Here is a 21107-nt window from a genome sequence, read left to right on the forward strand (position 1 = left end):
GTGCCTACATACTCTGCCGTAGCTGGACCGCGGCAGAGACGCCGCGCCACGGCTCCGCATCAGCCACAGATTGCGCTGGAGTGGCTGAACTTGCATGTGGCAGGTGATAGTTTGTGACTCGCAATTTCTACCCAACGGGAATGTACCTGTGACGATCAATAGTGATTTGTGTTGAATCAAAACCCGTTGAGCTACAAAGTAAGTAAAATACAAACACCAACCGATTTTATTCCCTAATCACACTGGATGCACAGATTCTCCAACACAACGAGCTCATCCCCCCCGTCTTCATCATCCCCATCATCGTCATCGTCATCGCTATCATCATAATCATCATCATCGTCCTCATCGCCGTCCTCATCGTCTTCGTCGTACTCGCACCCACAGTCATCCAGGCAATCCTGGCACAAAATCTCATGGGATTCGGGAAGCTCCACCAGACCCTCGTCGTCTAACTCCTGACGGCGCCTGATCGCGGCGATATTCGCCTTCAACTTCACCACCGCATTTCTTAACATGGAGCTATTTTTTCTGAGTTTTTCATTCTCCTTGAGGAGCTTGACAGTTATGCGGTATTCCTTGTTGAAGTGTTCCTTAAGGAAACGATTCTCCATACGGAAGCTCTGCGCCATCCTGCCCGCATCTCTTACCTCCCGTGTCAACCCTTCGTTCCTCTCCAAGGCGAGGCGGACTTCGTCCCGCAGTCGTACTTCGCTGTCGCTGATTCCCGGAGCGATCTCCTCCGGCGTCTTAATCCTCGACTTTAGTGCTTGCGGATCGGACACGGGGACGGTGCCGGCGCCGAGCCGGGCTTGGGCGGACTCGGGTCTTTGCGCAGGGTGCTCCTGGCCTGGGCGCGAGGGACATCCAAGGCTTTCGACGGATTTCGCGAGCTCGTGTACCGTGCAGCCGTTCTTGACGCTGGGATCATGGCATGCCTTGATTGCAATCGCCCACTTTGCTTCGCATTCGGCCTCGATCTGGCGTATTCTCTCGTCAAACTCGGCACAGAGGATGTTCTTCTCGCGGTTCATGAAATCGAGCATCTTGCGCTGCTCGACCATGTCCGTTGCGAGCGCGGCGAGAGCGGAATCCTTCAACTTCATCTGCTTGTCCATCTTCTGCAGCTCTTGCCGCTGCGCTTTCGTCTGCTCCAGCAACTGGTCTCTTTGCTCCTGGACCGCCTGCAGCCCCTTCTCCAACCCCTCGTATTTGATGCCCATCCACTCGTCGGCATCCTGCAGCTTCTCAAGCAACTCCCCCACCTCGACCTTCGCGCCGTTGTCCCGCTGGACCTTCCTGAGCTCCGCCCGGAGCCGCTCGTTGGTCGTATACGTCAGCTTGAGGCAGTCGTGGATGCTCTTATTGTGGGCATAGAGCTCCTCGCGCGAGTACTGCGTGGGGGGGAGGGCCGCGGGGCTGTAGCAGTGCTGCGCGAGCTGGTAGTGCGCGTCCTTGATGTTCTCGATCGCGACCTGCAGCAGGTCCTCGTTCATGGCGGAAATCATTTCGAGGTCGACCAGCCGCTCGCGCCCGTGGTCGTTCTCTTTGTCGTAGAGTCGGATGCCCAGAGCCGTGGCGATGCGCGCGATGAGTTCCGCGGTGGGCACGTAGTGTGACGTGCTGGAACGGCAGGAGGGGAATTCGTCGGCGTCGGTAGCGGCAGCGGGAGCGGCCTGGTCGGGGAATTCGTCGGCAGTGGGAGGGGCCTGGCCCTGATGTTCGGCGGTGGCCGCAGGGTCCCTGCCGTGGAATCTATCGGCATCCGTGGGGACCCTGCCGTAAACCCGATCGTCATCGGTAGGGAAGCTGAAGTAGGTCTCATCGGCGTCGGCAGGGACTCCGGGGTAAGTCCCGTCGCCATCGGCAGGGACCCTACCGTTGAACCTATCGGCCTCAGCAGGGATCCTGCCGTAAAATCTCTCGGCATCGGATGGGGCCCTGCCGGGGGCTCCATCGGCATCGGCAGGGACCTTGCAGTACTTCAAGGGGGGCAGGCTATACATATTGGTGAAGTAGGCTCCGGTGAACATAGGATATCCTAGGGGAGATTCTTTCTGCTGCCGGAGGTCTGTCCGAGAATGGTGGGTGTGAGGAGGAGGAATTCGGACAGATGGAGGAGGGGGCCACGGGTTTCCTTTTATACGCAAGATCATGCTGTCCACAGAACTCTGATCAAAGCTGTACTCACGGATTCACCTCCAAAAGTTGGGCCAAGGGTTCAACAGGCCTGGAAGAGTGGGTCGCGGCTAACCTTCCCGATGGTAGCCATACCCCTTTCGTGGGAACTCCTTCAGCGGAATAAGCTCAAAGTACAGCTCGGTATCGACCGAAATAGCTACCTGTTTCGTGACGATGTCTTCGTTTGGAGGAAACAAGCTCAGTTTATATCTGGTATACGTGAGCTTTATTTCTTCAGTTTAGGGTAACTGCACTGAGTCTGTGATATCAGAGAATCCAGCCCATGGCGATTGGGTGGTTGGCAGCGAGAGCATCAAGGTGGAGCAATACCATAACTACCTCATTATTATCGTGCACAGCAGATGACAGGACAGGAAAGGTAGGCGGTCCAGCTGTTCATCGGTCTCCGGTGTTGCCCTGAGGATCATAGAGCAGCAGGCAACAGCGGGGGGAAACAGCGGGGGCTCGCAATGGCTACATATCTACAGCAAACCTCACGGAGCAACCAACATTTCCCAGGCCAGGATTAGGAGGACAGACCATTACGGAATCCAATAGCGGACTATCAGACCTAGACGTCCAGATACGGTTTTGTCAGGGGATTCTACGCAGGGCAGTCATACCCTTCGCGCTGGGACGCGGCAAAGCTTAAGTTTAACGGTTGGGCTTCACAACTCAACTCGAGGACTAGATGCATGTGGTCAGATAGCACGTACAATGTATCAGGTAGTGGTTCCTCGGCCCGACGGGAAGGCGAGTATCCTCCCTCTATCTCTTTTCCCTGGCAGGTATATTTAGTTGTAAGCGGTGCAGAATGGCGGTATCAGCCGGACTAGCCGGATCGAGTGACATCGAACGTTGCAGACAATGGCTTTTCGAGGTTGAATACAACCTCAACTTCGTCATCATCATTCATTTTTGCTGTCTCCCTTCCAGGACTACGTCACTCCTCTCACTCTCTGGTATAGCTGCAACGAGAGCACCACGTCCACGGCGAGGACAGCAGGTTATTCACAGCTAGGCAGGCATGATACTGTAGGACGGCATGGGAGGAGGGTATCTGCTGCGTGAAGAGAAGGGGCTGCCAGACAGCGAAGGACAGCGAGGACAGCGGGTTATTCGCAACGAAAAGAATAGGGTATCCGCGACGAGGCAGGCCTAGTACCGTGGACGGCATAGGAGGAGGGTACCTGTTGCATGAAGAGAAGGGGCCAAAATCGGCGGTAGTTACCGAGTGACGCGTAATGAGTGGCCACGCCTTCAAGCTGCGCATCACAGGGGGTGGTCGGCCATTTGTGCATCGTTTCGAATGCGATCGGCAAGATACAGGATACATATAGGGTATCGTAAGTTTCATCCCTGGCCACGAGAGTTTGCTAGGGTATAAAAGCTTATGTGTACTCTATTATAGTTATTATAACGGTCGTAGACAGGTGCTTAAACGGAACGGTCACTGATTGCCTGGCCAAGGACTGGAAAACAAGTTCAAGAAAAGCTTGTTGGGTGGAGATTTCTGGCTATTTATAATGTACAAGGTATGCATAGATATCATATACCTTAAGGCGCTCAACCGGGCTGATCTAAGCGGCGGGGCGACGCTTGGACAAGGTTTTCGTTACTGTATGTGGTATGTATGAGAGGAAGAACCGCTGTTCAAACATCTAGTACACACCTACATGCCGTCGAGATACCACGTGACCTGAATTTACCAGCGGTCCGAAAGGACTTTGATGCTGGTGATATTTTGGACCGAATCCGTACACCCTCAGAGCCTACTTGGGGGGACTCAACTCTCTTCCTTTCTCCCTGCGGCTATTTACCAGAAGTGGAAGAGAATGTGGATGGGAGTGGCAGAGCCCAGCCAGCTTGGTATGCATAACCATGAGGATGAGAAAGGATAACAGGGTGAGAGTGTGGGGGAGAAGGGATTGGGACTGGGGCAGATTGGTTGGGGTACATAGAAAGAAGGTTCGGGAAAAAACAGCGGCAGCATCGGTGCTCACTTCTACTTCAACTTCTGCAAGATTCTTTCGCTCACTCGTCTCCACCCGGCTATACAGCAGTATACTTTCTTTTACACGAACTCAGTATTCCGAGCTGGGCCCTCGTGAGGGTAGCTTTTTATTGATTGTATGCGACCTAGCTAGATCATGGCAATATACACACACACTCCGTTTCCACGCCGCTGTCCAACCCGACTTTCATGAAGCGGCCCGATGTGATTTTCCCTACCCTCCGCCCTGGTCTTTCCCGGCGATTCCGAGATTCCGGTAAGCGATCGACGGGGGGCGGTACTATAGTGATATGGTACCATACTAGTTCAGATAGTGGGGGACCCTCCACTCCGCGGGCGGTGGAGTTATCGGCTGCTATCTTGACCCATTCGTCGGCCTTCTCGTTTCCGGCGACACCTTTGTGTGCCGTGCACCACCTGATCTCAATGGTGACCTCGGGCTCCATCCGGTGGCCTCGCGGGGTAGCTACAAATACACGCGTCTTTGTGCTTTCATCAGCCGAGTGATGTACTGTGAGCGAGTGTACGGTGCGCAGCTGGCCCGCCGGTAAACCCATTGTTTGCCGGGGGCCTGATTTCCGCCGATTTTGACTGGCGGAGGCGTGGAATAAGTATCGGCGGCAAGGGCGGTATTAACGACCCCTCTTTTCGTGCGGCGAGTGAGGGCCCAAGCAGTGGATATCACGATGTAGCATATAGAGGTGGTGTGATATATGACTTGATGCCGGGGTGGTTTCAGGCGATGGCACTGGGAGCCGTCGATTGGGCGCCCGCCTTACGATGCTCCATCTGTCTGCACCCGCATCAGCATTCTTGTTTCCAGGACGACCGTTGCCACTAGTTTGCTGTTTCTTTGGGTTTGCGTATGCACAGTGAGTTGGACCGCAGGGCCATGGTGACTCAAGCATAGCTCTTTGAGGATAACATCCGCTGCGCCCCGCGGAGGAGGTATCGAGTACTCTACACAATCAGCACTCCGATGGTTTCTCTTGCCGATCATCATGGTCGTCACCGTCGCCTTGTTATTGTAGCACAGGCGAAGCGGAATCCCGGCAACATTTGAGAAGAAGAGGGTATTGACGGAAATGCGCTGTCCACTCGGTCCGGAGATAGGAATCGGTCCGTCGGCGCCCGATTGCTGAGTGTGTTCATCCGGAGGTATGGGTGTTAGGCGACCGCGTGGTTTGGAGGGGGTTTTGGTGGTCGAGAGAGGAGCCGAGCCCCGGATGAGAGTCGAGCGGAGGGCATCGGTACTTAGGTAACTAGTGGGCCTGCCATCGTCACACCAAAAAAAAACGTCTTGTCGCTCACACCGCGCTCGCTCCCCCCCAACAACAAACCCCACCACCAACGACCAGCGGCCTCCCCCACCCCTCCCTCCCACCCCCATTGCATCTGCCAGCGCGACACCTGCGCGCATATCACCCCTGCGACGCTCGAGCCTCTCCCCGCGATCTCGTTGCCATCTTATTTATATGCGCCTGGTTCCCCCCGCGAGCACTTCGAGGGCGCTCAGAGCAGTTGCATTCTCCGACGTCATCGCAGCACCTCGACCTCTTTGCGCCCGTATCCCAATATTCCGTACCACCAACAACCAATCCCGGCGCAGCTTCTCGAACACCCTTCACACAATGTCCGGTACTCAGGGAATGTTGGCTGAGGCCTTCAGCGCGACCGTCAACGCCGCCACAAATCCACCCCCGAATCCCGAGGACCACGGCTCTAAGGCCCACCACGTCAACGGCGGAAAGGGAGGCTTCGTCAATCCATGGGATAGGTTTGCATGAGCCTCGTCGACCGCGCGCGGGGGAAATCACAATGCTAATGATCGTAGTTGGCACGACGCGGGCATCGTGGCCATTCTGAAGGGGATAATGCAGTAAGACCCCCCGCCCCCCACCCCACTCTCCCCCGGACTTGCCGGATGGCCCGCTTCATTTCTCTGAAAACGCGTTGCAGTTACCGCAAGACGCATGGCGTGACGGGCCCCAAGACCGACCCGGCGCCAAACGTTGTCAAGCCAACCTTCCCAACCACCCGCTCCGCCACCGACACGCAGTTTCGTGCCACATGGCTCGGCCACGCTTGCTTCTATGTCGAGTTCCCCGGCGGTCTGCGAGTGCTCTTCGATCCGGTTTTCTCGGATCGCTGCAGTCCGGTGCAGTTCATGGGCCCGAAACGATACACCAAGATTCCGTGCGAAATCGCCGACATTCCCGTAGTCGACATCGTTTGCATTAGCCACAACCATTACGACCATACCGACTACGGCACTATAGTGAAACTCCAGGAACTTCACCCGAAAGTCCACTTTTTTGTCCCGTTGGGAGACAAGCAATGGTTCGCGACTCGAGTGCCGAATAGTGATGGAGGGAGCCGCATGCTGATCACAGTACACCAGGTTCACCCGCTCCGGTTTCCACAATTGTACCGAGCTTGACTGGTGGGATGTGCGGGAAGTCGTGTTGGACCCGTCGAACGAAGGACAGAAGACCACCGTCGGGTTCCTACCATGCCAGCATACCAGTGGCCGCGGGCTTACGGATCGATCCATGACATTGTGGGGCAGCTGGAGCATTGAGAGCGGCGGGAAGAAAGTATATTTCGCTGGGTAGGTCAGAGTGCGCATCTTATCCCTTTTCTTGGATTCGGAGAGCCTTCCGGAGAGCGCGGCGCGTGATTTGCTGTGATGCAAGGTTCGTAAGGCATCACCCCGACACGGATTATCAACCAATGGATCGGAGGGCCAGCGGTTCGAGGTCGTCCCTTGCTTTTGAGAAACCTCATACCGTCAAAACGGAGGAACTTTATAATTATACATTGCATTCGCATTGTATCTACTGTGTCCGACAAGGCGGCTTTCCGTCGAGATCGACCGGATCGTGCTACTTTGCCCTATCGTCTCGTGCCACGATACTCCAATCATCACCAACGTGATGGACTCTCTGGGATGTCGTCAGTCCCGCTGACAATTTCCGCGATGAGCGACGGAGTCGGTTACTCGACCGGTTCGCCTGTTGTTACCAGCCTGTGCATTTGGATGAAAGTCAGACTGATGCGAGATGTGCGGATAGTGATACTGGTTACCGTGCCGTTCCCCAGGAATCGGCAGGAAAGGACGACTACGCTGAGGAATACAAACACCTCCCTGTGTGCCCGGCGTTCAAGCAGATTGGAGAGCTACGAGGTGGCTTTGATTTGGGTTTAATACCTATCGGCGCTTACGTTCCCAGATGGTGAGTGTTCATGTTCTCGGTGTTTGCGTGCTGTTCGACTTTCCGTTTCCATCGCCCGTTCCCCCCTTTAGTGTCCGGTCGGCGCGAAGCCGGTCGGCACGTTGTGGAATCTGTGTGGTCGGCTTTCCGAGCCTATCATTGTTCCACGGTGACGGGAAACTAAGGCACCACACAACAGCTTGAGCTACGGACACGCCCCTCGGGGCACTTATTCCTGGGGGATGGTGCAGAAGCTACGCTTTTGATACACGTCGCGTTTCTTGCTTCATGAAGAATCACACCAAGGTTGATGATATGTTCCCCACCTTCCTTATCCCATCTCCTCCTTCAGCTGTCGTCTCACCGCGCGATGATTGGCTGCCCAGTTGCTCGTCCTGCCTGTTCCAAATGCGATCGCTTGCGCGGCGCTATGCATGCAATAATCGTGTGACTAGACTGGGCACACCCTCCTTCTCAAAAGGGTGTGGGAGGAGATTTTGATTCAGACCAACTACTGGTGTCGAATAAATTTGTTTCCTTTTTTTTATCGTTATATTTTTTCTCACTTTATTCCGGTTGTTTCGGGGCGTCCTTGACCACGATCAAGATGAGAAGAATACGGCTAACGGACGCACAGGATCATGAGGTACATCATTGCCCCCCACATCGGCGACAGCTGAGATGAATGGGCGGCGCGCTGACGGAGTGATCGCGAATAGTCCTATGCACGCCGATCCGAAGGACGCGGTCAACATTTTTGTCGATACGAAGTGTACGAAGGCGATAGCAATGCACTGGGTAAGTCTGCTTGCGTTCTGCTCTCTATTGCTTTACCCTTTGCTTCGGTCCGGTTTTGGTCGTGGTGGAGTGGGATGCAGGAGGGGGTGTGGGTGAAGGTGGTGGTGGTGGCGGCCGAAGGGATGGGGCTATGGAGAGCCCTGGTTGCATCGCACCGACGGAAATGACGATCCCGGCTTGGGGGGTGCGAACCTGGTGGGGTCCGTCGTGAGTAGTCGGTTCGGTCCGGCTGTGTGAATCCTCATGGTTGGTTAGGAGGGGGGGTGCTGTCGCACTCTGTGGTTGTTTCTTCCTTCCTCGGTGCGAGGTGGGGAAGGCGGAAGCAACACTCGTCCCGCTTAGGAAGAGGAAAATACTGTGCCCTTCCATAGCCTTCCTGACGAACCGCACTACCGTTCACGAAGGGGCCGCTGCCAGAAATCCGTTTCATTCCGTTTCCTCTGCGCACATTCTTCCGTCCTTGTTTTCGCTTCGCGCTTCCCCCTCCGCGAGCTACACTGTCTGCGCAGAGCCTTATGCCGAGCAGGGATATACCATTCCCCTCCCATCGCTTTTGCACTCGTTCTAGCCCAACAGTTTTTTTTTTCTGGTTTTTTTTCTTTCACAAGCTGCATCATCTCTGGCGTTGAGCAGCGGCAGTCTGGCTCGGTCTTTTTCGTTCAACTCCCTCTCTCAAACACGCAGTAACCTTGCAGCCGATTCTGCTCTGGACACTCTACGTCTATCACTTCACTTCGCTTTATGTAGCTGGTCGCTGATGGTTGCTGATGGTGTGTGTGTGTGACAGGGAACTTGGGTGCTCACTGACGAGCCCGTTATGGAACCCCCGGAGCGGTTGCGGCGCGCGTTGAAGGAGAAGGGGATCGACGAGACTGGCGTGTTCGACGTGCTGGATATCGGTGGCAGCAAAGATTTCTAGACGAAGCTGCCTGCGCTGGCTCTGGCTCTGGCCGGACCGACTGCGAGATATGAAATGGGATGGGATGGGAGGGATGGAAGGGATGGATGGATGGGATGAAGGGATAGATAACCCAGCATAGAGTCTCCTGTCCTGGATGGTTATACATACGATACGGCGGACGGCGGACGGGCGTTTGAAGGGTTGATAACGTATGGTGGTAGATATTCTCTTCTCATATAAAGATAGACATGTTTGTCGTACTCTACCTAAGTTACATACTCTAAGGAATTTCGTACGGAACTGGGCAGTAATGAATTTGCATACATACCTCATACCTTCTAGTATGTATGTGGGCGATGGTATCCTCTGATTGGCGCGGATTACCCGTAACTACAGTAGTTATGTACAGTAGGCACAGTACAAATTATCTGGAGTACATGAACTAGTTAACGCATGGTAAGGTAAGGCCGAGAGTGGATCTCTTTCGTTTTTTTTTTGATTCGCCGACGTCCCGAATCAGAGACGTGGGCTTGAGATGAGATGGAGTTCGAGACTGTGCTGGGCCAGACATGTGTTTTGTGTCTCGAGTCGAGAAATCAATGTAGAGTAGAGTTTGCGGAGGTGGAGAGCGGAGAGGATCTGCGGAGGCGGAGGGTGGAGAGCGGAGGGCAGCGGAGAGTAAAGAGCGGTGAAGGAGAAGGAGAAGGTCCAAGAGGGATGAGATTATGTACCTACTCTACTAGTATGGGGAAAGATTCGAACCAGACAGACGGCAAGACATACAGCCCTGAGACAGACAGCCAGACAGCCAGCCAGCCAGCCAGCCCTGAGACATACAGCCAATGTGCTGTAGTTTGTTGCCGCGACTGCCGCAGTGCAGTGCAGTGCAGTACAGTGCAGGTTTTGAGTTTACATTCGCTTTGTTCTGTGTTTTCTTTTATATGTGTTCTTTTTGTAAGGCGGGGAGGATAAGCATGTGGGTATTGCGACTCGCAAGAGGGGGGTTGCGAACGAGGTGTTTCTTTTTGTTTCTTTCTTGCATGTGCAAACTGCAGCCGTGTGCTGGAGCTGGAGCCATTACGCCGGTCTTTGGGTTCTTTCACTTTTTTTTCTTCATCCTCCATGAGGAGGAAGCGGAGAGAGGGGCCGTCATGATACCTGGGTTTTCTCTTTCTTTTCTTTTCTTTCTATCTTTCGTTCTTTTCGTTCGTTCTTTTCGCGTGAGAAGCTCGTACTACTGCTCGAGTACTCTACTCCAGCAAAGCTTACAAAGCTCCGTGAGCTGCAGCTAAACAGATAGACAGATAGATGATAGACAGATATAGAGATATAGATAGCTGTAACGATACAGCTGTAGCCACGGCGCACGCAGATCATCCTTCTCCGGCTACTAGTTACTGGTTACCTAGTAGAGTGTCCAAGGCAGCGCAGGGGGAGAATGTTCGCCTGTCCTGAGTGCCCAGTGCCCAGTGCCCAGTGCCCAATGCTCGTTGCATGTGGCTTCACCACGAGATACCTAGAATCTCGATACCTACGGTACCTATGTCTATATGTGTCCTTACCTACCTTACTATGTGACTATTATAACTGCCGCGGTACTGCAAGTCTCCACGATTCAAGACACGGCTCGCCCGTACCGTACCGTGCTCTACTAACTAGCAGTACCTAGTAGTAGTAGTTACCTCATACCGTACCGTACCGTATCGTACCGTGCCGTGGTCGATGCTGATTCACCCAGGCACGCTGCGCTGTATACTGCGCTGTCGACGTAGCATACATAGGCCGCGAGACGGGCCAGGACGGTACCTAAGCAAGTGCGTTCCGGGGGAAGCGAGACCGCGCGAGCGAGCGGACGGGTAGTAACCCCGCCGGCCGCTGTCTCTCGCTCTCTTGCTCGCTCGCTTTTTCCTCCACTTATTCTAGTTTCCCTTTTTGGCGGTCTTCATTATTTTTGCATGTGCATCTATTTTTGCGACCCTTTCTCGCGCCGTGCACGGCGTGCAGTCAGTGCTGAGTGGCCACTGCAGTGTGCAGTGCAGTGTGCACAGACTCCGGAGCGCACGGACTCTGGAACGCATGGTCGGTCACTAACTTTCGGAGAAAAGATGTCGTGCTCTGCAGTCTGTGCCGCCGCCGCCGCCAACGACGACGACGACACACTGCGACGACATAGGCACATTCGGCGGCGACATAGGCACATACGGCGACGACGACACACGGCGACGACCAGGGCGACGACGACGGCGACGGGGATGATAGTGATACATACGGCGACGGTGATGACATGCACAGCTGGCACAGAAGGCACAGAAGGCTCGGATTCAGGCGCAGGCTCAGGCAGGCTCGGGTTTAGGTTCGGGTTTTCGGGTTTTCAGGCTCAGGCAGGCTCGGGTTTAGGTTCGGGTTTTCGGGTTTTCAGATTCAGGCAGGCTCGGGTTTAGGTTCAGGTTTTCGGGTTTTCAGATTCAGGCAGGCTCATGCCCAGGCTCAGGCTCAGGCTCAGGCTCAGGAAGGCTCAGGTTCAGGCTCCGGCTCGCGCATGAGGATTTGGAGTGGGAGTTGGGGAATGCCGGTGGCTGTTGCGCGGTGGGCACTAGAGTAGGCAGTGGGGAGGCGTTCAGCCCGGCGAGTGCTTCAGTCCGAGCGAATGCTCGTGTGCTGGATATCCCCCTCCATCCCCCTCCATCCCACATCCCTACAGACAGCTGCTGCTGCTGCATATGAAGTGCGAACACTGAGCACTCACTCACTCTCGCCGTCGATGCGTTGGGGGGCTGAGACCCCACTACACCCATTCCTTCCTGATCCCCATCCTGCTCCTCATCCTCGTCCTCGTCCTCATCCTCGTTCTCGTCTGTCCCATCTATTCCATCTATCCGTCTGTCCACTCTGTTCCATCTATCCCATCTATCCGTATCCCATCTATCCGGCTGTCCCCTCTGTCCGGATGTCCCCTCTATCCCTCTGTCCCTCCGTCCGGCTGGAGGCTGGGTGCGGATTGACATTGATAGGGATGAAGCCTGGGAATACGAATGGAGCCTGAGCCTGGTATGCGGATGGAAAGGATAGCCGTGGCTCTACATACCATGCCGTATAAACCCCACCGTACAAACCATACCGCCCATACCAGGAATGCATACAGCCCATCATCCATAGCCCATCATCCATAGCCCATCATCCATGGAGGGAAGCAATAGTCGCGAAGTGTGTCGTGATGCGCGGCCTCGACGCCATGCAACTGCACAAGGCAGTTATGCATGCATGCATACAAGCATACATACACGCATGCGTGATTTGGAAGGCCCCGGGGCCGCGCCTTGTGTGTGCGCACTGCGTGCATCTATGTGTGCATGAGTTATGTGCGAGAGAGAGAGAGAGAGGGAGAGGGTGTGGGTGTGGGTTAGGATGAGGATGGTTAGGTAAGCAAGCAGGTACTTGGCTGGGCTGAGGTAGAGCATGGTACTTCAGGAATGATTCGAAACTTCGAAACGTCGAACCCCGAGCGATATCAGCCCAGCCGCGCCCTGTCCTGCCCTGCCAGCCTAACTATCCCAGCCCGGTCCAGCCCATCCCAGCCGAGCCGTGGCCGTGGGAGATACACAGGTACCGGTAGGCACTTCACAAGGAACGGCAATCGACACTGGGATTTCCATGCTACTGCTACTCTGATAGCATGGTATGGCATGGTAACTACGGTACTCTACTCTAGCCCAAGCGTGGCCACTGGCCAGAACACCGAACACGAGGCTTGTCCTGACCTGTCGCACGGTCGGCGGAAGTATAACTCTCGTGTTAATGTGTCATCACATCACCCGAGCGCTCACCACCACCACCACCACCACCACCACCACCACCACCACTACCATCACTCTATATAAAATCTCGACCGATAGTTATTGCCTGACCCTACCCACCAGTGCTCACGGGATTCAGTTTCGGGTTCGTTTCGTTGCGTTTCGTTTGCAGAGCTAGAGCTAGAGCTAGAGATCAGCATCATCATCATCAGCATCAGCGTTTCATCTCCCACGGCTACCCAGGTGCGACCTAGGTAGGACCTGGGTATGTATGAAGGCGGCATAAACCTGGGAATGCATTCTATCCTCCCTCCCATCGTCCCTCCCATCGATATCGACACCGATCAGCATCATCATCGCGACCAGCCCGCCAAGCCCTACCAGACAGCCAAGCCGTCAGCCAAGCCATCCACCCACAAAAATATAGTACTTCACATACCTACATGTGCATTGTGGATGGCAGAAGGTGAGATGGTGGGGATTAATATATATCCGGGTGAACTTGACACAGCGCCTCCGAGTCAGCGCTCCGCACGTCGGGAGAGGGTGGGTGGGATATTGGGTTGCAAACAGAAAAAAAGCAAAAAGCTAAAATCAATAGCTCGAGAGAGAGGAAACTGTATGTATGTAAATATCCGGAATATGGGATGTGTGGGGCATGCGAGCTGTGGGTTGATGTAAGCTCTCTATGGATAATTGTGGGGAGGGGGTGGTGGGGAAGGGGCGAGGGAGGGGACGATGCGATGCAATGGTGGTGGTGGTGATGTCGGGTAGCTGTCAGTTCGAGCTTGAGAAGCTTGGGCAGCTAGGGAAGCTCTGGTGGTGGTGGAGCTGGAGGTGGTGGAGCTTGTGGAGGAGGAGGGGGAGGAGGGGAAGGTGTATGTACACAAGTATCTACACACCAGTATATACCAGTACAATCTACATACCGGTACATACCCGGGAGTCCCACCTAAGCACATAGGTTTACACATCAACACCATCATTCAACACCATCAATCGGTAAGCAAGCAACCAATATAGATATCATTGCCCCATCGTCGGGACCAAGGTCCGAGCTACAACCGGCGGACAGCCGGCTCCATCCCCTTCCCATCCCCTTCACATTTCCAATCCCAATCCCAATCCAATCTCAATCCATCCATCACGTTCTCGCGCGCAAAGTACCTCGCGTGCTGCGTGGGTGCTGCGTGCTGCCTGCGTGTTTCACATCATGTGCACGATCGGGGGGCCATCGCTCTGTCTCCCTCTCCCTCTCCCTCTCCCTCTCCGAGGGTGGGGGAAGGGGGGGAAGGGAAAAGGTAGAGTACGTCGGAGGTACTCGGATCTCGGGCGGATTTTGCGGTGCGGTAGATGTATCGTCCATAGAGTGGTCGAGTAGCAGCTACCTGGAGAGCCCAGGGAAGACCCTGCGTTTCGAATGTACTTTGTCGTCACTGCGCTGCGCGGTATGGTGCGGTGAACGGTGCGGTTTGGCTGCCGCAAATACCTATCATCGCTGCTCATCGACGACGTGATGCAATCGGATCGATAGTTAAAGAACTAAAGCTCTCGAGGCCCCCGCGACCCCCGACCCCCACAACCCCTACTCTGCACACCTTCGATTCGATGTGGGCGGGCGGGCGGCAATCCGACGAGTCGAGACGATGATGATGCCTGCCTGCGCCCCTCCTCCCCCCAACCCTCGTATGTCTGTATGTCTTCCGTGCCCGCGGAAGTCGGGAGCGGTATGCGGTCGGTCGGAAGAAAAGGCGCGATTCGATTGATTCCTTTTATTTTACTGACGACAACTCGATCCATCCATCCATCCAGGTCGCGTATGATAACTACGGTGGAGTACCAAGGTCCACGCGAAACATGGCATGCTGAGTGCTCCCCCCCTCCCACCACCCCACCCCACCCCACCCCACCACCCGCCACCCACTTGAAAGTTGGTACGGTACTCTAGTTACCGTGCTCTGCCGTTATTTGTCGAGAGCCGAGTGCCCGCTTCGTCCACCCCGAGAGTCCAGACCCCCTCCCTCCCCGCAGCCCGAGAAATTCCGTGACAGCCAGCCAGCCAGACAGCCATGACCAGCCTCGGCCCGTTACATAGCTGGGCTGAGCTCATCTCGGTGTGTAGGTAGGTATCCATCTCATACCCCATAAACCGCAGCCCAAACGCAGCCTTCATCGCTCAATATCCGTAAGCAGTCTACCTATAGTATAGCCACAGCTACCCCACAGCTCACAGCTCACAGCTCACCGAGAGATGGATAGAGATGGATGGATAGGGTGGATAGGGTGGATAGAGTAGATGGATGCCGCAGCTTTTCTGTGGAGACTGCGGAGACTGCGCGCTAGATAGTGGATGATAGTGGATAGACGCCGTAGCTCTCTGTGGAGACTGCGCGCTGGATAGTGATTAGATGGAGCTGGAGGGCATATGTACCTACGGGTAGCATAGAGCATAGAGCATAGCGGTAGCATGTAGCATAGAGCATGTAGCATATAGCATGAAGCATGAAGCATGAAGCATGAAGCATAAAGCATAAAGCATAGAGCATAGAGCATAGAGCACAGAGCATATATCATCTGCCGGCCATCGATTCGGAAGTGACGCAAGTCGCGAGGTGAGGTATGATATGTACGGTATGTACGGTGGGCATGTATGTGTGTATGTAATGCAGGCGCACGCCCCACACGCAAGATAGAGCAATGCATTCGATCGATAGTATCTACCGTAGTGATGAGTACCGTCGATAGTATCTACCGTAGTGATGAGTACCGTAAGTAGTATGTAGTATGTAGTATGTAGGAAGTATGATATGTACCGTATCATCTACTGAACCACAGTTAGTTTGACTCGGAGACACACACCGCTCGCCCGCAGCACCACACAGCAGCACCGCACTTCTTCCCGTCTGCAAGCAAGCAAGCAAGCAGGCAGGCAGGCAGGCAAGCAACTTGAAAGCAGGAACTACTTGCCATAGAGTGGAGAGCATCCATCGAAAGGCTCCCAGCTCGGGTCCGAAAGCCTGTCGAGAGATAATCCGGCAGCTGTCACGGAAGGAAGTAGTGGTCATTCACACACACACATGTAGAGTACCTCACATGCACCTCGGCACTCACACGGTCACTCAGACTCAGAAACCGGGCTGCGAAGTGCGAACCTGCGAACGTGATGATTCTGATAAATACTCCAGGTAACCAGATGGTTGCTTTTTTCTATGCAGCAGCTAGGAAGAGTAGCATATGTAGACACTTGAGTTCGCATGCAAGTCTCACAGTTCACAGCCGACCTGACTCGGTGATGCTGATGATCCGTATAGGTACTCTCGAGTAGTAGGCCAAGAATGTGTGCAGCCAATGGTATAATTCCGTTTCGATGATGGAATATGAATCATATCAGTCGAATTCTGAATTCTGAATTCTGGCCGTTTCCTTGTTGGTTTGGTTTGGATTGGTTTGGATTGGCTGTGGCCCTGTGGGCCGGAAAGGCAGCATGACTCAACAAATGTCAAAGGGGGAAGGAAGGGAAGGGGAAAGGGAAGGGTCCTTGGGAGGAAAGGAAGATTCCAGTCCCTTTTTTTTGTTTCCTTTCCTTTTCTTTTCTCTAGTTTCTTTTCTTTTTCTTCATCTTCTCCCTCTTCACGATCCAGGCCAGCCTCGTGATGGGTATGTATCACGGCGGGATCATTTCCACGATGATCGGGACAATGAGACATACCTACGGCAGCGCGTGTGATGGTATATCTCATTTCTTCCAGAGCTCGGACGATAGTGAACGCGGTCCGGCTGAAGGAACGGGCTCTGAGTGGTGCGCTCCGAAGGGGGGGTTGTCGATAGAGTACGGTAGAGTAGAGTGTCGAGAGATGATCTCTGGGGGAGGGGGGGGGAGCGAGCTACCGGGCTCGGGATGCTTGCACTCTGCAGGACGTCATCGCCTGCACGAGCCTTTGTTTGGTTGGGGAGGAGGGAACGGGGAGAGGGGGGGTGATGGTCGCGAATGGTTGGTTTCTTTTCGTTTGTGTCCGCCCCGGCGCCCCCCCCTCCCCCCAAGTTTGAACTCTGGAGAGCTCTCTTCTTCGATCCATACTCAACCCCCACCACCTCCACTGCCGCCCGGCCACTCAGAGGTTGCATGATCATGAGTGATTGACATGTATTTGGCGATCGATGGTATTGGAATTTGGGATGGTTGGGAAGGGTTGGGGATAGTTACCGTAGCGAACTACACCCCACACGAATACATTCCAGTGACCGGCCGGACACTCACTCACTCACTCACGAGCCACACGACGGCCACACACACATTCCAATCACACACCACACACTCCCATCACACACACACGCACAGGCAGAGAGTTGACGGTTGAGACGAGGACCGGTTCGCCTCGCATGGAGTACGCGTTCTCGTTCTCGCCCTCGTTCTCGCCCTCGCCCTCCGCCACACTCGTAACTCGTTCCTTCCGCCCTCTCGTCCCGTCTTTTTTTTTTTTTTTGGGGGGGGGGGGGGGGGGGGGGGCGAACAAGGCAAGTGCGTGAGCATAGGCACCATCGATACCGGCACTCAAGCCATAGCCTTTCTCGCTCGAGAACGGTCCCTCGCGCCGGCTCGTGAAAGAGACGAGAGAAAAAAAAAGGCCTTTAAACCCCGCCCCCGCACTTCGCGACAGGGGGAGGAACGGGGTCGGGGGTGGAGGGACAGAACACTCAGCTCGCACGTCCTCGTTCCGCCCGGCTGGTGTTCGCGAACCATCCCCCCGTCCCCCCGTCCCCCGTAAGCCCTTCGATCGGAAAGATAGAAAGAAAAAGGGTCTCCCCTCCCCATCCCTCCCCATCCCTCCCCTCCTCTCCCCTCCCCTACCCTACCCTCCCATCTGTTGCAGTGCTGTGTTGAGTTGGGGGGTCGGGTGTTCACGTCCGTGCGGCCGGCCGGCGGGAAAAAAGGGAAAAGGGAAAAGGGAAGTCAGGAGCGATGGGTGTGGGGAGATTTCGCAAGATCTAGATGGGAAATCTCGATGTCGGGCGTTCTGTACATGTATGTATGGTATGTATGATATGTGCGGTATGTATGTAAGGTAAGGTAGTTCGGCGCGGTGGGCAACTGGGTAAGGTAGGGGGGGCAGCAGGCAGCGCGCGCGCGGGAACGAGTGTCGCGTCGCAGTCGCCCTCCATACATATATGTACCGACTGACCTCAGGTCAGCCTGCAGAATGCAGCAGCAGCGAGCAGCAGCAGAACCTGTGCCTGTCGTTCCGTGTACATACAGATGTCGTGCCTAGGTGGAGTGACATTCGTTACCATACAGCAGCTATGGTTATGCTGTAGTTATGCTGTAGATGTGTGCGGATATGTGTGGATATGTATGAAGATATGTACATAACCCCACGACGCCGGCGGTGACAGACCACTCAAGAGTCAATATGGGTATGTACGCTGCATATGACATGTACCTACGGCGCCGAACTTATGCTCCGTTACTCTAGACTACCATACACACCTTACATTAGAGTAGGTACTCTATTCTACGACCGGCACTGGGCAAAATCCTAGGTACTCTAGATCGAGAAGCTGCTTTGCGGGGGAGAGGGGGACGCGGGCGCATGGCGTTTGATTACCGTACCTATGATATGGCGGGGAGCGATGTCGATGTCGATGGCTACCTGTGGAACCCCGTCGGCGAAGGCGGAGGCACCGCACCGCACGATTTTCCGGTTCGGTTTATCCGTCGAAGTACTCTACTCGCTCTCCGTACTCTATCTCTACGCTCGTCTCCGGTTGGCCGCCCGGCCGGCTCGGTGTCAGAGCGCTTCGAATATGCAGCGTTCGCCATTCGGCGCAACCGCAAGAAGGGGTGTGATATGTGCCGTATGCGCTCGGCACAATGCGAAGGCTGCTTCGTGGGGTTGCGTTTATGCCCTCCTTTTTCTTTCCTTCTCTTTCTTTTTTTCGTTTCTTTTCTTCTTCTCCTTCGTCTTTCTGTTTCCCTGCTTTCCCCCACCCCACCCAACCCCACCAGCTCTAGCCCTAACTAGCTCTCGTCGTCGACGATCCGGCTCGTTGTTCATGACTCGTGGGTGTGCGACAGAGGGTAGAGCAGAGTAGACTCAGTAGAGTGGTGAAACCTCTGCTACCCTAACCGCAAAGGGGCCTCGGGGGCTCGAGATGTTTCACGGCAACCTCAAAGAGGAAGGGAAGGGAAAGGAAAAGGAAAAGGAAAAACATTGCACTTTCCTTTCTTCTTTTTCGTTGTGGATCAGTCCCAAAGGGGAAGGGAAAAGAAAAGATGGCTGCCCTTTCCTTGCTTCTTGCATGTCGTGAATCGAGCTCAAAGTGGAAAGGAAAAGATAAAATCCTTTCTTCTTTGCCTGTTGTAAATCAAATCAAATCAAACACGCAAGGGAACTTCTCGCCTTCTCGCCTTCTCGCCTGAGGATCCAGAGCGAGCTAGAGTATCATGCCCACTCTACGGTAGAGAGCTGTAGGCACTCTGGCTACATGGAGTAGAGTGCCGGTACTACTACATAGAGTGGAGTGGAGTGGAGTGGAGTGAACCACTCTAGAGTACATATGATATAGGCAGGCCACAACTGGACTGCAGAGAACCCGTGGAAGAATGTATGTATGTGGATATGTGGGTAGAGTATGTAGGCAAGTACCTGTGCAGCGATCTTTGGTGGTGGGATACAAGGAGCATCCACTGCCGCGGGTCTTATTGCTATGCACATGGCATTCCATGGTAGGAGGAGTATCTATGATACCTAGCAGAACGCCCGGCCGGCCGTCATGCTCGTCGCAGGTTATTGTTCGGAGTGCCCTTGCCTTTCTGCCCCTTCTTCCGCCTTCTGTCCCTTTGCCCTTACTCGTGGATAATGATGCTGATGCTGCTAATGCTGATGCTGATGCTGATGATAGGCTCAACCTCCGACACAACCAGCCAGCCGGCCCTTCAATCTCTCTCTCGCCGACACAGGACAGGAGTTCAGTCAGTAAGCCTCTCGTGCCGAGATTCTCGTGTCGAGTCGGGAGTCGGTGTATGGGTGTTGTATGGGGGGTGTCTGTACTTGAGTGGGCGTCGTATGCAGTGGCGTCGTCTTCGTCGTCGTATATAGGCGTCGTCGGAGTGTTCGCGGCTGTGTTAGAAGCTGGAACCAGTGAACCACCCTCCCGTTGGCGTAACTAGTAGTTTCGGTACGTAGGGTACCAGCGGTATCAGCCCGGCCTTCCGCAAGCACCACCACTACCATTACCATCGCCATCACCGTACCATGTTCCCCGTCGCTCCCCCCCGTCGCTCCGTCGTGAGCGGTTAATTGTTTCCTCGAGACCAGGAGGAACCATGTCATGTTCTCTCGAGGGAGGAGGGAGGGAGGGCAAGAGTCAAGACATCTGTCTGGGCGTGTCTACCGCACTCGACTGTCCACCACCACCACCACCACCACCACCACCACCACGAGCCATAGCTGGCCACACCGCGTAGAGTAAAGCCCCCCTTCCCCGCCATGATCATTGGTCGACTCCGACAAGGGATAGCGGGAAAAAAAGAAAAGAAAAAGAAAAAAGAAAAGACAAAAGACAAAAGCATGGATCATCCGTGAGAAAGATAGAAAGAGAAGGGGTGGTGCCCCGAAAAAGAAAAGAAAACGGACGGATTTAAATTGCTGGAGATACCTACAGGCTACATTCGGTACAGACAGACTGGTAATCATATCTACAAAGTGGCATAGGACGAGCGAAAATAAAGGGTTGCTCCGGGGAGGGGGGGGGGGCGGAGGGATAGAGGGAGGAGGGACAGAACGGGCGCCACAGGAAGACTTCGGGTTGAATAATAATGGTCGTCGTAAAGGCGAAGGGGGGTGCTATATGGCAAGGACGAGGGATGGTGCGCGTGCAGAATGGCTGCAGAAAATAAAATGCACGGCTTCCCACCACCACCCACCACCAACCCTCCTCTGCTCGTTTCTTCCGTCCTTCTGCTTGCTTGCTTGCTTGCTTAAGGAATCCCTTCTCCATTCATACGACTGCATACTACCCACCCCAAACCAAACTCGCCGTATATTCGCAAGGAGACAGAGCCAGAGACTGAAAGAAAGGCAAAGAAGAAGAAGCTGAAGAAGTACACGAACAAGAACAAGATCACGATCAATAGGAAGAAGAAGAAGAACACAAAGAGAACAAGGCCAGGAACAAGCAGAACCAGACATATCATAGGATTCGAG

At 54.5% G+C, this 21107-nt stretch overlaps 5 protein-coding genes across 5 annotated transcripts; 3 read left to right on the forward strand and 2 right to left on the reverse strand.

The window, feature by feature from the left end:
• Positions 1-233: 233 nt before the first annotated feature.
• Positions 234-2006, reverse strand: BZA05DRAFT_468326 (uncharacterized protein; the record flags this gene model as incomplete). The annotated part of the gene is made up of 2 exons (XM_051487845.1): positions 234-578; positions 651-2006. The coding sequence occupies 2 exons, from the start codon at positions 2004-2006 to the stop codon at positions 234-236; spliced, it is 1701 nt and encodes a 566-aa protein (XP_051340318.1).
• A 3820-nt stretch (positions 2007-5826) lies between these two features.
• BZA05DRAFT_473154 (beta-lactamase superfamily domain-containing protein) lies at positions 5827-9127 on the forward strand (the record flags this gene model as incomplete). The annotated part of the gene is made up of 8 exons (XM_051488051.1): positions 5827-5972; positions 6030-6074; positions 6155-6535; positions 6597-6806; positions 7270-7431; positions 8048-8056; positions 8130-8208; positions 8996-9127. The coding sequence occupies 8 exons, from the start codon at positions 5827-5829 to the stop codon at positions 9125-9127; spliced, it is 1164 nt and encodes a 387-aa protein (XP_051340319.1).
• A 944-nt stretch (positions 9128-10071) lies between these two features.
• Positions 10072-10702, forward strand: BZA05DRAFT_394656 (uncharacterized protein). The gene has a single exon (XM_051483351.1). It carries the CDS (start codon positions 10084-10086, stop codon positions 10399-10401), a length of 318 nt encoding a protein of 105 aa, XP_051340320.1. The 5' UTR covers positions 10072-10083; the 3' UTR covers positions 10402-10702.
• Positions 10703-14930: 4228 nt separating this feature from the next.
• Positions 14931-16067, reverse strand: BZA05DRAFT_269810 (uncharacterized protein). Its single transcript, XM_051480222.1, has 3 exons — positions 15717-16067; positions 15335-15651; positions 14931-15070 (listed from the first exon to the last, which is right to left on the reverse strand). Exons 1-3 carry the CDS (start codon positions 15966-15968, stop codon positions 15010-15012), a joined length of 630 nt encoding a protein of 209 aa, XP_051340321.1. The 5' UTR covers positions 15969-16067; the 3' UTR covers positions 14931-15009.
• A 3290-nt stretch (positions 16068-19357) lies between these two features.
• BZA05DRAFT_394671 (uncharacterized protein) lies at positions 19358-20011 on the forward strand. Its single transcript, XM_051483352.1, has one exon. The coding sequence runs from the start codon at positions 19761-19763 to the stop codon at positions 19998-20000; it is 240 nt and encodes a 79-aa protein (XP_051340322.1). The 5' UTR covers positions 19358-19760; the 3' UTR covers positions 20001-20011.
• Positions 20012-21107: the final 1096 nt, after the last annotated feature.

Source organism: Tricharina praecox (genome assembly GCF_024521635.1).
Source record: "Tricharina praecox strain CBS 144465 chromosome Unknown BZA05scaffold_9, whole genome shotgun sequence".
NCBI lineage: Eukaryota > Fungi > Ascomycota > Pezizomycetes > Pezizales > Pyronemataceae > Tricharina > Tricharina praecox.